The 16,887-nt window shown below is 43.7% G+C and overlaps 1 protein-coding gene across 16 annotated transcripts in view; it reads left to right on the top strand.

Annotated features, from left to right (window-relative positions):
- Positions 1 to 16,887, top strand: part of FOXP1 (forkhead box P1) — a 385,930-nt gene that overhangs the window by 328,416 nt on the left and 40,627 nt on the right. For all 16 annotated transcript variants that reach the window (XM_067303481.1, XM_067303486.1, XM_067303484.1 and 13 more), the window contains one exon: positions 12,158 to 12,262. In XM_067303481.1, the coding sequence (XP_067159582.1) occupies positions 12,158 to 12,262 (105 nt within the window). The remainder of the gene's footprint in view (positions 1 to 12,157; positions 12,263 to 16,887) is intronic.

The raw sequence follows: 16,887 nt of genomic DNA, 5'->3' as shown, positions 1-16,887 counted from the left end.
GCATCTTGATTAGAGAAGGCTTCATTATTTAGTGAAGAGGAACAGCAAAACGAAGCTGGTCAACGTGCAGTCACCTCAGGTGACTACTAACTTCATAACCTGACAAGTATCAGTGCATCCCAAAACCTGCATGCATAGGAATATTCCTGATATGGGTAGGTTTGGGAAAGCAAAGCGTAGCAGAATTCCTCACTCCCTTAGGGTGAGCAGAGATCATTCCAGTGGGATCTGGAGCTCAAGGTTTGCAGGTGCTCGGGAACACATGCACATGGGTCCCCTCGCCTGGCACACACAGGAGCCTCATGAGCCCGCTTGGGAAATGCTGTGCTTGCTGTGACAGGAGGTAAAGACTGTATGTCCAAGAGATCTTTCTCCATCCTCCTTTCCATGTTTGACTTCTGATGTCTTTATTCCCCTTCCTACCATACTTGACTCATGTCCCTTCACATAAGGAAGCAGCCTTCTCATAGGAAAAATAGATGGAATAAACAAGGAGATATTTAAATGACTTTTTCTTGCCAGCATCACAGGAGGAAGGACTCTTGAGAAAGATCTGGAAGGAAATGAGAGGAACGACATGGCAGACCACTGATCTGCTGTTTAGGCTTAATGCATTGTGTTTGACTGTTATCATCTCACATGCCAGCTGATCCTCCATCAAAATCCCAGGGTCCTTAGATGAGGGCATTGGGCTTCAGCACACAATTAAGAATTACAGATTTTGGTCCATTATTAATGCTCTGGATGAAACAGTTCAGCCTACAGTCCATATGCTCCCAGGGGCTGATCCTCTCTTGGCCTGTGTCTTTGTGTAGTCCTTGGCATTCATTCTGCACTGGTGCCAGCATCAAATCTGCTCATCCGTGTCAGCTTCTCTCAGTTGCTCCCTGCCATTGGTTCTTGCTCATTATACTTCATCATCAGCAAAGTTTTGTTAGATGAGTTTATCTCAAATCCATTGCTCCTTAAAAAATGGGTTCTCCTGCAACATTTCCTCCCAGAAGATATTTCCACCTTTGGGAGTGTAGCTAGGGCATTTCACCTTCTGTGTGGCCACAGATGAAGCTTGAGCAGTTGCCTTTATGCCAGCTCTCTCCACGTCCCTTGGGACCTGTACCTGTTGGGTGCTGTTACCCTCCACTGTATGTGGATCAAATGGAGAAACTTGTGGTGGAAGGGTTGGAGGAGGAAGGCATCATTCTCATTAGGTGGCTGCTTGCCACTGCCCTTCCCAAAGTCAACAGGGTGGCTGGGCTCAAGGAAAGGGCAAAGTGGAGATGTTTTTCCTGCCAAATGTATTGAGCATTGGAAGGCATCGCAGTCCTCAAAAAAACCACTCTTCTTGCAACACGCTTTATCACAAATTGCTAGGACAGCCTCAGGAGTGATAGCCAACGCTCCTAGGTTGCCCACCACCCGTGTTTTTCTGTTCTTCCTCATTGTAGCTGTGGCAGAGGTAGATCCTGTGTTTGGCCTGAGGGGTCTTAGGGCTACCCAGCTGCCTGAGCTGGGCTTAGCATAAAAAGCAGTACTAGATCCTCTCTTCTTTTTTTTTCCCTCCAAATGTGAGCAATGCTGAAGGGATGGAGCAGGGAGCTGAACTTCGGAGAGCACGCTGCATGACTGGGCTGAATTCAGCCAAGTTTACCTCAATGCATTAATTTTGACCAAAACCGTTCCAAAAGGAAGTTATTGAGAAACCATGTGGGCAGGCATACAAGGTCGTGTTCAGCAGCTGCATGGTTATCCCCGCTCTGTGAGTCCAAGCGGTTCTCTCGCCTCAATGCAGTTCGCTCACCGCAGAGCTGAATTGGAGCCGGAGACTATCTAAGCTTAGACACGCCGTTGTGCAGCCGCGTGTCTGAAACTCGGGCTTAAACGATCAAACGCTGAATGTAGTTGCTGTGTTTCTCGTTGTGCCGAGTGCTAGCGCGATGACTCAAGGTCCTCAGCTGGTGGCTGTGGCGCTGGTGGCAGCGGCAGCCCAAGCTGGGAACCGGCTTTGTGCTCTTCCAGTAACCGCGCACAGATACAGCTCGGAGCATCCCGCTGCCATCTCCAGCTGGCACCCTCTTCACAGCTGAGAAGTCCCCTTGGGTTTCTCCATGCTCTCTCGTCCTGAGTCACTCTTCTCTGGAATCAGCTTTGAAAAAATCGTGACTCAGACCTATCATTGCCTATCTGGTTTTAAACCTCATCAAACACTTCTTACTGTTGTTATTTGTCAAATCTGCGTGTGTGTTGTCCTCTGCATTTCTGCACTCACTGTCTTCCATGGCCATCACTTTTTTTGAGAAACCCTCTGGTAAATTAGTCACACAAGACCGCTTCCTCATCAGTCTGTGCTGGATTCTTTAATGGAATTATGCATTTCAGAGAATTGTTTCGCTAAGCCCTGGAAAACCGTTTCTAGTTTATTTTTCCCCCCCGCAAAAGATGTGAAGTTAAGCAGTCTGTAATTACTTGCTGTAGCATGTGGCCCTTGGCTGGACGAGGGTGTTGCGCTTGACACTTTACAGTCCTCTGGAACCTGACCTGACATCAGAGCACTCTTGAACTTGAGCGGTTCATTGGTTTCTGGTCACGTGTAATAATGATCAGCGTACAACTCCAAACACTAAGCTAATGTATCAAGAAGCACTTAAAATAGATTGGGTGAGCCTTGGCAGACACATAACAGAACTTTTCCAAATTTTAGCATATGTATTGTTTTATTCCTCCATCTGGCCAACAGATCATTGTTTGATATCGGAGTGCTTTGCATATCTCCTCCCTTTTCTTGCAACTGAGATACTTACACGTGCGTTTAATACAGCTTAATGCTATTTTTACATACCAGAGAAATAGCTGATGGCTTTCTGTTAATTGCATACACTTTGCAGTTAAACTTTTACTAAAACATTCCTGTCTAAATACTTAAAGTCCAATGAAAATTTTGTCCTCTTCATTTATTAGAGGTGTTTATGTAGTAGTCTTAAAAAGTGACCTGTTTTTGTTTTACTGCACCATGGATTCCTGGTATTTTTATATCCTCCTGTGTGCAAGCTGTCCTTCCTCGGCGCTTGCTCTGGAAATCTAGCCATCCTAAAGAGCTAAACAGGGAGCTAATGAAGAGCTGTTTTATTTTCTATCATACGTATCACAGCCAGAGAGTGGAAAAGAAACACCCTTGAAAATGCCATAAAAGTAGAGGATAAGTTAGGTGATTTTTGTGTGACTGTTTTTTCTGCTGTTCAATAAAAATCAAGCAGTTAGTATGACAGCTGTTATATCATGTTATATCGTACTGCTAAGATATTGAGTAGCATTTAAAGTAAAACTCCACCATTAAACTGTATAAACTTTATCCGTTTCACTACGGTTTAATGGAAAAAAATGAGTTTTTCAATAAAATGACATCATTTTTCCCAGGTTGTAATGTTCACTTTACAACTGTTTTTCTTTAATTCAATTTATTTTACTTTTCTTTTTCTTGGCATCCCTCTCTTTCTTACAGTTCGGAGAGGGGGAAATCTCTTTTTGCTGAGCAGCTAGGTACCACTCAGACCACTTTTCCCTTCCCTCCACCCCCCCAAACATCTTGTGCTAATCTTGAGCCCCTTTATATTGGTCAGATAGGGTTATATTTTCAAAGTAGTGAGCTGCACTTTGAAATCAAATAATTTGTTAATGCAGTGCGTGACTATACCTGCTGCATATTTGAGGGCCAGGGGATGGAGCCCAAGTAAAATCGTAATTTATTCCTTGCTGCCTGGGTCTTAGCAATATTCGTGTAATCCAAACGGGTATTTTTCCATATAGCTGGTGTTTTTAAGGGGGTGGGGATTTATATTTTTTTCTATGCGAGGAGGAGAGGCGTGTGTATATTATAAAGTGTATTCTTCTCATTAAAACAATGGTGTAAGCCCAGACGGGGAAGCTGCTAATATGTGTTGCGGCTTGTCAGTTCGGGCTGTGTGAATAAAGGAGATAACTATTCCTTCGGGAAACCGTCTCGGGAGCCGAGCAACAGATACGCTAGCCAGAGAATTCTTTTAACTGTAATTTTCCTTTTTGTGTGTACTCAAAAATAACACCACGATGGGTCCTTAAATACCACTTCCTCCACAGAGCACAATTTCCCCGGCACAGGTGGTGCTAATATAGGACAGTCCCCTAGGCACTTGTCGCCAGGAGTTGTACAGCTTGTTCGGTGTCTGCATCCATATGGCAAGCTGTCCCATTCATGGAAAGACATTGTAGCTGTGCCTGTGGGTGCCGTGGTCAATGTAGTGGAAAAAGCAGGTTTTAACTCTCGGCAACCCCTGTGCTGCTGTGTGTTTTATTGTGGAATCCAATTTAGAAGGTGGAGGGGGGAAAGGGGGGGGGGGGGAAATAACCGCAGATCGGCTGGGAGCGCATCCCAGACGGAGGCGGCTGGCGGCGGCGCGTGTTTATCCTTGGAGCGGCGGGCTCGTCCGCAGGTGCAGCGGCTCCGGCCCCGGCACGGCTCTCCCGGCCGGTCTGCAGGAAGCTTCGCTCGCGAGAAACATCCTCGCCCGTGTTTATACTGCGAATTAACTCACAAGGCGCAAAGCAGCGAACGACGTTAGCAGGCCATGTGTGTCATGCAAGTCCACTTCTTTACCTTTTATTTTATTTTATTTTATTTTTTCCCCCTTTTTTCCCCCATTGCCCGGTTCTCGCGGGGACCCGTGGCGGCGAAACGCCACTGCGGTTCGAGCGCGGCCACGTAAGCGGGGTTTATGGCTGCGCTGGTGCCTCTCGTTCCGGTGCCAAGTGTTTTTCTGCTTTCCTGCGACTATTTGTTATGCCTTCTAGTAAACACAAACAAAGAGACGGCGCAGCACCTGCGGCAGCATATGCTATTTACACTACCTGCGCGACGCAGCCGCTTCCCCGGGGACGCGCGCTCCAGGCCCGCGGCGCGCTTTCCGAAGGAGCGTCCTTCGGAGGGAGCGCCTTCAGCGATTGCACGGCGTTTCTCCTTTCTAGCAATAATTGATCGTGATCGATTTTCTGGGCGCTCTGCAGAGCAGCACCTTTTTTAGGGGCGGCAGGGGTGTTTGGGGGACGAAGGTGTACCAGGCACGTTTTCACCACGATGTGACGGTCGCCTTCTCTGCTGGTTTTGCCACCGTGCCCGTGGGACGCTGGTGGAAAATACCGAAGTGAATAGTCCATGTTAATCATATCCCATGACGTGTGAGCAGCCTGTCTCAAGGTGGAAGACTTGCCTCTGCTCTAAGTGTAACAGAATACAACTGTTTTGTTAAGCAAGAATAGATCCTGTTTCGCCATGTTTTCTTTTCCTATAAATTTAAATGTAACAACAGAATATAAATTACAGTAAAATAACATTGGCAAACAAGATCTTTTATGCGAAATATGCATGCATGTTTGTCATTTTGCACCTCGGTCCTGGTGAAGTCCAAGGTCTAATCCTGTGCTGAGCGGTTCTTAAAAGCGTTCCTGAATCGGGGCCAAAGCCTTGCAGTCGCCTCCTCGCCTGCCCTAAGAATTGGGTGTGTAGGAACAACAGCGTTGCTGTGCTGAAAATCCGTAAGAAAAAAAACAGGAAAGTGGTAGGATCACATTTTTTTCCTAATTAAACTAAGATACTGAATCAGTGCCTTTTCATCTGAATAAATTAGAGGACTGCTCAGAGAGGAATAAAATGAGATTTAACAAGGATAAGTAGAAAGTAGCCCAGATAGGAAATAAAAATTCCAAACTGCATGTTCAAAATGACACATCCGCTGCTCGGCATCAATTACGTGGGAAATGGCTGAGGCATAATAGGGGCTGCGAAATTAAGGTGGGACATTCTGTGCCATGTCTTAGTTAAAAAGGTAAATGCGTCATGGGAGGTATAAACATGCGTGTTGCATCTGAGTCCTTCTTCTTTCCTGTTACACATTATGCAAAACCAGTTGAACCACAATTAGAGTGTGATGTACAATTGGCCACTCTCTGGCAGAAAGGATAAAGAGAAACTGGAGCAAATACAGGAGGGAACAGCTAGGATGATAAAGGAGTTGGAGGGAATAGGCTATGAAGACAGATTAAAGGGAATTAAAGATCTACACCCTGGAAAAACAGAGGCTCTAGGAGGATGTGATTATGGTATGTAAGTACATGAAGTGATGCTACAAAGAGGAAGAGGGAAAAAATTGTTCTCATTAGTTAGCAATGCTGGAATTTAAAATCCAGCGTTTCAAATCATGTGTGTCTAGATATATTTGATGTACTTTTCACTACAGTACCTAGGCACAAGGTTGAAATAAAAAAACGTGATTTTTAAGTAGTAGAGAAACTCGTTAACGGTAAATTCAAGTGCAGGAATGGAACTTCCACCTGAGATAAGGGATGGATTCAATACTATTTTTTTGCAATGGGCACTTCTTTTAAGTAATCTAGAAATACATTCAATTCCTCTGAGGAAATTATGTAGGGCAGCGGCTGTCCAGGCCCTGTGGCAGTTCTGGTGCGGGGTAGAAAGTGGGGGATGACCACTGAAGAAGTGTGCAGTACACTGAGAGCGTCTTAATGTTGATTTTTTATTTATTTATTTTTTTAATCCAAAACATCAGTTCATAGATTAAAACCAGAAGATGATCGTTATAATTATCCAGTCTGGTTTTACTCTTGCAGTGGGCTGTGGGGACGGAGGGTGGAAAGAGGAGGAATGTGAGCCAGATTTGTTCTTTGTCTTGCTGCAAATGGTCCAGCACGCTCCGTGCAATGGGAATGTGGAGAAGAGCGCCCTGGCTAGCGCAAGCGCAGCAGGCAGCGATTCCTGGCACGTTACTGGCCTTGGGTTACAATAGCAATGCTACGTCTCCGTAGTTCTTTATTACGTAAGTGTACAAGTTAGTGCACACAGCTTAGAAGACAGGATTTCAGCCTGTAGGCTGCAGTTTTTACCTGATCTGTCTTAAATCGGTGTAGTCCTTTAAAATGTAATATACCACTCCTGTTACTTCCAGTAGGGCTTGATGAGCTTCTTCTAGTCCTAGGTCTGGATGTAGACTAAAGCAGTGGGGAAGGAAAGAGGGACAGGCTTAAAAAGTAACCAAAAATGTGCAAGCCAGGCAAGGTACTCTGCGAAGAGCTGCCACTGGCCATGCACATCAAACACCACCTTTACCGAAGGCCCCCAACCTGCTGCCGAGCTTTATCCACCACTAAAGTGGACATTGTCCTGCTCCTGTTCAGATCAAATACCTGCTTTCTGAGCAGTTACTGGCACCATTTGAATATATGGCTTAATACTCTTCTTGAATTTATTTCTTTTCCCAGCATAGAGAGGAAAGTTGGTGCTAAGCCATGCTGGTATGAAGTCAGAGGGGTTTGCACCAGTGAAACGCCACTTCAAAACACGTCTTTGTGCAACGGGCTTTGTTGTGAAGGCAGCAACGTGCATTAGAGGGCAGGTGTCTGCCTGTTGTTGGCAACCGAGGAATTGGTTGGTACAAATATTTAAGCATTACTATTTCCGTTTTGATTTTGAATCAAATAGAGTAAGTGTTTGCAACTCGGAGACTTTTGGCCTTTTCACCAGCTTTAATCCTCCAGTGCCTTTTGATTAGCTTTAGACCTTGCAAGGCAGTCCCGAATACGGGGCACCGCCTCAGGTCCCGATGGTGTCTCACGCCCTCGTGCACGCGACTGAAATTGGGGCGTTTTGCTTCACCTGCTGCACGAGCCACGTCGGGACGAGGGGGGACGTGGTGCGACGGCCGAGCCGTGTGCTCCTTCTGCCTGGCCTGGGCACTCAGGTCCACTTCACGGGCAACTGGTGGAGATGAAGTCACTTCCCGTTGCCCCTGGGAAATATAAAAAAAAAAAAGGCCGTTCTGCTTGCTTTGGGTGCCCTGCTCAGACCCCTTGCAGGAGGAGAGCGGGAGGTGTGGTATTGATTTAGTTCAGCACGCAGGTGGCTTAGTCATGTTCTCTGCACCGCTAAAACGTGAGCAGATGCTTCCTAACTGTACTAGAAAATCAAGGATGCTTCTCCGCATCACCGACTTCCCCCCGTGTTTTGGCAACGATTATTGGCCTGAGCAGATGTGGAAGAGATATATAGTGCAATATGAAGTATTTCAGCATCATGAATATTTAAAATACGGTCCTCTGTGTGGCAGAAATATTACTACTGAGGCTCCTGCTTGCTTGGTTTTTGTATCCATGCATGACTTTTTTTTGCCAGTGCGCCATGGTGCCCAGTTTCACACAGTTGGTAGATATGGGTTGAATTAAACCATGCAGCTCCGATAGGTTTCTCGCCAGTGCTTTGGTCCCTGTTTTCTCTGACATCTCAAGCGTTTCTGTCTCTCTTTTGGGGATACTGCCCTTTTGGCTCCTCATCTGGGCTTAGCTGTCCGTGGTTTCTCTAGAGCATGTGGTTTCATGTCCCAAAACGTGAGTCTGCCATAGCATAGCAGATCCTTTCCAGAAGTTAATTGGCTGTAATGATGTGAGTGACTTGTGTTGTTTAAGTACAAGCTTATGACAACATGAATTGTTGGAGAATATGGTGAGTTTGCTTCCAGGACTTCTGGAGATCTGCAGCAATATATGTTACTGAGCCTGAGGAAGGCAGAGGGAAAAACGCTTTGTTTATCCTTTCATTACTTTGAAAATTACCTATTGTTTTAAAAATCACTTCCACTAACTAGTGCTAAATCCCCAATATGTGACCATGAATATGCCTTTTTGGGAAGGAGAGGGTGACAGAAACAAACACCTACACCAGTGTGTCATTAGAAATCAAACAGACCCCAAACTTGCATGTGCTTGCCAACGTTCTGGTCTTCTAAAATACCATCTCAGGCAGGGAGACCAGGGATGCATCCAGATTTTAGAAACTGTGCTTGCATACAGACAAAATATTATTGAACAATTAAAAATATATGTTTATATTGTGCCCACAAAACTGTTTGCTTATGTATTGGATTTAAATCTTCATTTTCTACCTCTATTTGCTTAAACAAAGTGAGTACTTAGATCAGCTAACGGAAAACAGAGTTCTCCATTCATTTCCACGGTCTGTATCCTTTTCACGTTATATCCGCTTCTGTATAAAACCACTCTTGGTTTTGCTTTGAGGTGCTGCTTAAGGCTCTATCACTGAACAAGTGACAATCTATATCTTCAAAAGTGGGATGGCTAAAATAGTAATCAGTAATCTGGTATTGACACATAAAGGTCACCAAAATGCACTACTGAAAAATTGCAGAATGGGATGGGAATAACTAGCTTTGAAATGACCAGCTGGCTTTTTCTTTAAGCACTGAGGGGTTTTTTTCTTCTTGAAAGTATCTATTTTTGGTAAGTTTCAGAAGTTGCTGGGCTTTGCTGAATGGCAGTGGAAGCCATATATAGGTGTTAAGTATGTTATGCTTAGCATCTTGTTAGCAAAATGACCTTTTAAGTTCCTGTTTATGGTCAGCACCAGGCTTTCTGGTTATTGACAGCACCAGACGTTGACATCCTGAGCATAGCTTACCTGGACACTCTCTCGGTCATTCAGTCATTTTCCTGGGCCACAAAACCAGCGTGTCATGTCCTGCGTGGTTTGTCCTGTCTTGCATGAGATCCCTGGAAAGAAGAGATTTGCACTTGGATTTAAAAAACAAATACAAATCTCTGTAGGACTCTTTCCTTTGACTTGGCTGTGGCCTTTAGGCTGTTGCAAGGAAACTCTTAAAAAACCCTGCTGGGGTTTCAGCCCTGTGATGCCCGTTGATAGGACAGTGAGATGTACAGTGCTGAAGAGGCGCAGAGGACTTGCTCCTTACTTCAGGGCACATGGCGTTTCTCTAGGCGTCTTGGTGTATGGGTGATGGTCGCTGTGTGAATGAATATGCTGAATATTTTTGAGTGCTGCCAAACACACTGCAATCGCAGCTCTCGTGGTCTTCATGGACGCTCCTTGTTGGAGTGTTGTCTACTTTCTCACGCTCTTCTTTATTCGCTACTGGAGGGAGAACATTTTATCGAGTGCTGCCAGTCATTGGAGCGGCATTACCGAGGGGGGCCGCGGTGCGGTGCCCGGGCAGGAGAGGAGGGCGATCTCCCGAAACCGGCTTGGCCGCAGAAACCAGCGTTTTGGTGAACCGCACTTGTAGTGCAGGCACGGCTTAGAGCGCCATTATTTTCCCAGTTATTCTCCTCTGACGCATACAGAGGGCATTTGACCCTCAGCCTGTCTGGCTTGAGCGAACAGTGTTCCTTCAACCATCGCCTGGGTTTTTCAATTGATGAAACGCGTGGTATAGCATTTTTTCTAATTTCTTTGCAGGGAAAGCATTGGTGCCTTTGTTCTTTCAAAAACTCATCAGATAGATAGAGCTTCTCCCTGCTTGCATGTTTTAAAAGCTGATTCAGTTAAACCAGTGCAGTATTTCCTTATAGAAAAAGCCTTTGTAAGTGGGGCTTTGTTTGTTATTCTTTTTAGGGAACTAGCTTGCTGATTTTGTGTGTATATATATATGTGTGTATGTGCATGTGTGTATATATATATATATTTTATATGTGTGTGTGTATATGTATATGTGTTTTTATATATGTTTACTTTAAGAACTATTTGGAAACAGTCAAAACCATGATTTTAATGAAATCACAAATTAGATTCATGTACACCTTCTTGTAATACCTCTTCCAGTCAGGTCCATACTTCTTTTTTAACTCGAAGAGCAGTTTGGAAAAAAAAAAAAAGCTTTCAATTATCTTCAGGTTCTTGTTGGGCCTAAACACAAAAGTGACAGAATCTGGGCAGGAATTTATCATGCAACTTCTTTGTATTTGAGGTAACATCGCAGGAGTATGTTCTACACTGATCTTGCTATCCAGTGCTTAAGAAATAATACAAGAATAAAATTTGGTTATAGTACACAGGCAGATAATATTACAGAACAAGTATAAATGGCATTTCCACATGTGCATAAACGTAAAATGGCAAAAAGTAGGTGTTTATTCATAACGTTACCTGTAATCCAGGCTAAAATAAGTCATAAAACCACACCTAGATGCTGGTATGTGTTCATATCCTTTGTGTATGTTTGAAGTTCATAATGTGGCACAGGCATACTCTAGCAAAAAGATTGCTATGAAAAATAGATATGTGTGCGAGCATAAAATAGAGATTTTAATATTATTTTGACATTTTATGTTTAAAGTCATCTAAGGTTATGGAAATTGTTGCAAAAATAATTCCTTTGCTTAAGAAGTTTCCATGCCGAAGTTGAATAAAGAAGATATTTTAGAATATGGTTCACCAGTTAGTGCAACAGATACATTTCCCTGAGCACCACATGGCCCGGATCAAAGCGTCTCATGACTTGGATCAGTGCAGCCAAATCATTACGTATTGATTGGAATCCCGCTGAAGGATTAACCCCTTCGTGTGCATCAGAATTTGTGCTTTAACCCTGGTTTCGGAAGTCAGAAAGCTCTGTGACGTTTCTGCCAAATCTTAGCGAGGGGTTAGCCCCTGCTCACCCCTCGTACGGAAGAATTATGCGATTACGTGGTTTCTTTTTTATGATGAATTTAACATTTGAAAACACCGCTGAATCTTTTCATGGGGATATAAAAAGGCTGTACTTGTGCAAAAATTAAAAAAAAAAAATAAAACAGCCTGTAAGACCAAAAAAAAAAAAGAAAAAGGATAGATAAGGTGGTGGGAAAGCGAGGGCTGCAGACTCGGTGCTTTTCCTCTTTCCATAGTGCTGTGCAATGCCTTAGGTCCTGGTCATATTGTGTTTTAAGAATAGATTGCTGCATGGGGATGACTTCTCTTCCTGATGAAGTTGGATTGTAAATATGCAATGTTCATAAATTTCTCAGCAAAATATCAAGCAGGATACTAAGCAGGTCTGTCAAATGATTTCTCCCCCGTCTGTGTTAATTTAAATTCTTTACAAAGCTTTTAATTAATGAATGAAATGTAGGAGGATAGCTAAGTAAGAATGACACATGCTTCGCTGCAAATGCTATTTAATTCTGTTGAAAAAACCACGGGCAGAGTCAGCTGGGTACCGCGCGATGTGAGGGGTGTTTCGGGATCTGCTGTTTGTCGCTGGTAGTGTTTGCGACGGTGACGTGGTGCAGGACCTGCAGTTACAACACTTTCTCTCTCTCTTCCCTCCAGTTTATCCCATGAGGAGCACTCACATAGCCATCCGCTCTATGGACATGGTGTATGCAAGTGGCCAGGCTGCGAAGCAGTTTGTGAAGACTTCCAGTCGTTTCTAAAGTAAGAATGGTTTTTTGGCACTCGCATTGTACAGGAAGCATGCCTCGAAATTTTGTGTGCTGTCACCAACCGTGGGCCTGATCCAAAGCCCACTGAAGTCAACAGAAAATTCCCTTTAACTTCAGTGGCTTTTGGATCAGGCCCAAGAACATTTTAACAGGGGATAGTAAATTATCCCTGTGGGGAAAGTGTGGTCTTGCACAGTGTATTACTATAAAATATAGTGTTTGCAATTCTGCAGCCTGCTTTTTTTTTTTTAATTATTATTTAAATAATTTTTTAAGTTGCAGTATTGATAATGTAAATAATATAACCTTGATATAACCTTGATTTCACTTTAATTTAGAAATTTAGTCTGAAATTAACTCCGTAATTGAACAGAGAATTGCAGAGCATCACGTGAAATTTAATTTATGTCAAATAAGTAACTAATGAACAAAGTCTACACTCCTAAAAATAAACTATAATTATATTAATTGGGCCCCTGCAGTTTGCTGCAGACCTTTCCTTGCTGCCAAAGAACACAGTTGTACACGTTGCATAAACAGTGCATTACGGACTAGTATGTGGTAATGCAAGCATCCAGCGCAGGGGAGGAGAGGCAGCGCTCCCATACCTTGCACGTGGCTGCTGTGCAGCTAAGTCACCAGCCTTGCCCCTCCACGCGGCGGCATAGGTGTGTTCCTGGCACAAGAGCGCTTTCTCCCCGGGTAGATCGCCAGGGGCATCCAGGTTCCTCTAATGTGCACCGATCTTCCCTGAAGTGCCGTGGCTGTTCTGTTGCTACGTGTCAGAGAGACCCAGCTGCCCAAGCACACTTTATGATTTAAATGCGCAAAGGGACACGTTCTGCTCTCCTTCGAGATGGCGATCTCTTGAAGTTAATCCACATAAATATGTGAAATTCTTCAAGATGGATAAATAGAATTAGTCCCAAAACTCTTAATTATGTCTTTCTGGGGCAGTTCCCTGGATTTTTTTTTGGGGGGGGGGGTAAGGGAGGAGAGGAAGATAGCAAGTGAGAGGATGTCTACTAGATGGTGAGATACGGATAGACTTTTGCTTTCAGAACAAAATGGGCCAGTTCTGCTTCCACTGAAATCACTGGCAAAATCCTCCTGAATTCAGTAGGAGCAGCATTGGTCCTAGTAAAAACATATATTGCAAGTAAGGAATGGTAGAATAATGAAAAGTTCTCATTACAAGAGGATTACAAAATAAGAAGGTACTAGTCATAAATTTCCATGAAGAGTGGCCTCATTTCTTTTAAGTCATCCTGTTGTTCACTTAAGTGAAATAAATGCTAATCTCTCCATACTTGCCAGCTCATTCATATTCATATGCCATACTATAGCATTTAGACCTTTAAAACAATTCCAATCTTTATTACATTTAACACCAGGGAAAGGTGCTGTGATAGCCTTAGATACTGGAGTAACTCGTGTAGTCGTATAAAGTCAGCACATGCCACCTTTCCTTCCCTCGGGATCCTCCGTTCCAGATCAGGTCTGTTGGTTTTAGTAAGACTGCTTGGGGAGCAGTGCGCTGCTTGACGCAATCATGTGTAGAAAATACGGCCCGTAAGTCACGTGGCGTGGGTAGAGACGAGATTGGTTTCCTTTGATATTTTTGAGTTATTTCAATGAGTAGAACAAGTCCTCTGGTTCACCTGGAGAAGATGCTGTGAGCGATCAGTAGGTAGAAATAGCCTGAAAACCATTACAAGCCTAAGCTGGACGTGAACCACTCCCCAGCAGGAAATGGCTCCATCTGCTCCCAGCTCCAAAATTTCAGTTCTTTTATCACTTATGCTTTCAAAGCATCCATCTTTTTTTTTTTCCCCCCCATCAAAACCTTTCAACAGAAATATTTTGTGTGACTTTCTTAAACCCATTGACTTGTGTAAATTTTCTCATTATCCAAATTCTACAATGTAAGAAGCTTTCTCCAGACAAAGTCACATTGTTCGGAGTGATATTTAACCCAGAACAAATGCAGAAATGAATGTCCCTGGGCAGCCTATTGACACTGCTAGGAAGTGAGCGTTTCTTCATAAAACGATACCGTAGCATTCAAGTCTCCTGTGGAGCATCCATCCTTAAATTATATTGCCATTTATGGAAATTCATTACTCAATGAAAAGATAACCAGTAGATGCTTTAAGTTTGTTTCTGGTACTTGTATAATCCACGAAGATCTTTTGACAGTCCCCTCAAGAGAAAAGCTCTTGTTTACCAAGTGAAATACAGCCAGTGTATCCATTGAGCATTGCTTAATTTCACTTACCTCCGCAAAAAGACCTGTTAGAAAAAGTAAAGAGGAGTTATATGTGGAATGAAAGCCCTGTATGCCAATAAAATGATGCTGCAGTTAAGGGAGAAAAAAGGACTCACAGGTCTAAAATGTGGTTCATTTCTTTTCCTCCTGAGGAAGAAATATCATAACTGTTGGTAAATCAAAAACAGAGATTTGACACTCTTCTGTGATCATTCTGTAGTGTTTGTTCCCAAGGTGAGGTACACCACAGGGCCCTTGATTTCAAAGATAAATACTGTACAAATAACGATCCTAGTTGTCTTTCACTCACAACCAACAGGAGGATGCTTATCAGAACCAGCAGATACACAGTCTATTGTACACATTTATTTCCCTATTTCTTTCTGAAATAAGTTGCAGTTTTAGTGTTGTTTTTTTTTAATCTATCAGCCATTGGTTATCATGTGATGTTATATCAGTTAGAGCTAACTGATAGCAGCAGGGGCTTCTGCTAAGCCTAATGAAACAGTAGCACCCTGCATCGTCCAGAATAATTCCAGAGCCTAAAAACAAAAACAGGTCCAGTTGCACTGCTGCGACCTGATGGCCTTCTGCCAAGCTGTAGGAAGCAAGGTGGAGGCTGGAGGGTGCACACGTGGCTTGCGTGTTAACTAGGATCCCTGTCGTAAGCCGCAACGAAAGAAGCAATCAGTAGCACGCAGGCTTTCCTTAAAAATTGACTATATTCTTGATTTCATTTGCATGTGCTTCAAGACCGTTGCAGATAGAAAAATATCTGTACACATATATATACAGATAAACATATATGTGTATGCCCCTATACAAGAGCTCGCTTAGGAAATCACTACTGGAGGGAGAGTGGTTTATTCAGCAAGGTATCCAGGCACGCAGGGCATGCGCTGAAGGATAAGATTGAGTATGGTTTCTTTCCCCCCCCCCTTTTTTTTTTTTGATTGGGATTGGGATGTGTTCAGTCATGGCCGTGCCATTTTAAAATCACAGATATCCTTTAAATGAGATGCATGCACCTTTGGAGAGATCCTGCAATCCTGTATTACCGTGATGCTAGCAATCTGCTTCGTGCAAATTTAACTTTGAAGAAACGAAGGAGAGCTTATGTGAAAGGAACTACTAAGTGCACTCTGTAATGTTTTCACAAGTGTTTTTATCATGGTAACATCTTGTTTACTTTAGTTGCCTGCCTAAAACTACTTGGAACATGTTAAGAAAACATTTCAAGAAAGCTTCTACAAAGAGGCTTTTGTTTAGCAGCAACTGTGAGACTGCTCAGCTCACAAAGGTGTTAACTTTCAACCCCTTAAGCACTTCCACATGAAATTCCAGCAACTATGTTTGTGGTTTTGGAAAAACAAAGTGTATATTAAAGAAACCAGGTATATGCTAATACATGTTGAAGTAGGCCCGGAAATCATAAATTGTTTGAAACACATTAATTGCTATCATTTGCATGTCAAAATGCTCAGCGGTGAAATCATCTCCCGTTAGCGCAACGGAGACTCCCAATTGCATAGGTAGCCAGGGCAGGGAGGAGGCTAGTCCGTATATATCTTGATATTTTACATCCGCGGCAGGCCCGGTTGAAGGCTCCGGCGCGGAGGCTGCCGGCCGGCGATTCTCCGGACAGGAGCGCGCTCATCGCCCCGTGGCGCTCACCGGCGAGGGGAGCCGTCCGCTCCGCTCCGCGAGGCTGCGGCGCGCCGGGAGCTGCCGTTCGCGTTCCCACCTTAGCGGTTGCTTTTACAACGTCCTTATTAACCTTCCCGGCGTTGCGCGGAAGTTCGGGACCTTTCCAATAGCCGCCTCGCGGAAAGAGGTCAGAGTGGCCTAAATACCACAGTGCCCTCTAGTGATACCTGGGATGTTAGTAGGAAAAGTTTGTCGCCAAGTAGCCCAAAGATAACGTCGCAAATGCCCCCGCGCTTCCTTCTCCTGACGAGCGGATGAGAAGCTAGCGAGCTTGAACTAACTCGCGTAATTCCACTTTTATGTGCGTGCATAAATATTTTTTAATCTCGTGGTTAGTATTCTCGTTATACTAGAAAACACCTCAGATGTCTGTCTGCTCGATATTACGAAATATTTCTGCGCACTGGGTGTAGATACCGAGGCGTATTGTCGTGCGTTATTACGTTTTATATTTTAAGGTGCTCTTAGTTTATGTTTCACATTATAATTTCCGGTGTGTAATCAGAAAGCATTACTTAAGAGACAAGGATCATCTTTGTTTCATACTTTTATTGACACTGTCTACCGTATTACTGCTATGTCTAAATGGTAAAATTTATTATTAGCAATAGTGTCACAAAAGTCTGAGACAGCGATTTTCC

This window comes from Apteryx mantelli, chromosome 12 (assembly GCF_036417845.1).
Source record: "Apteryx mantelli isolate bAptMan1 chromosome 12, bAptMan1.hap1, whole genome shotgun sequence".
NCBI classification, from domain to species: domain Eukaryota; kingdom Metazoa; phylum Chordata; class Aves; order Apterygiformes; family Apterygidae; genus Apteryx; species Apteryx mantelli.
Note: the sequence above shows the minus strand (reverse complement) of the source record. Positions and strands in the feature narration are given on the sequence as shown.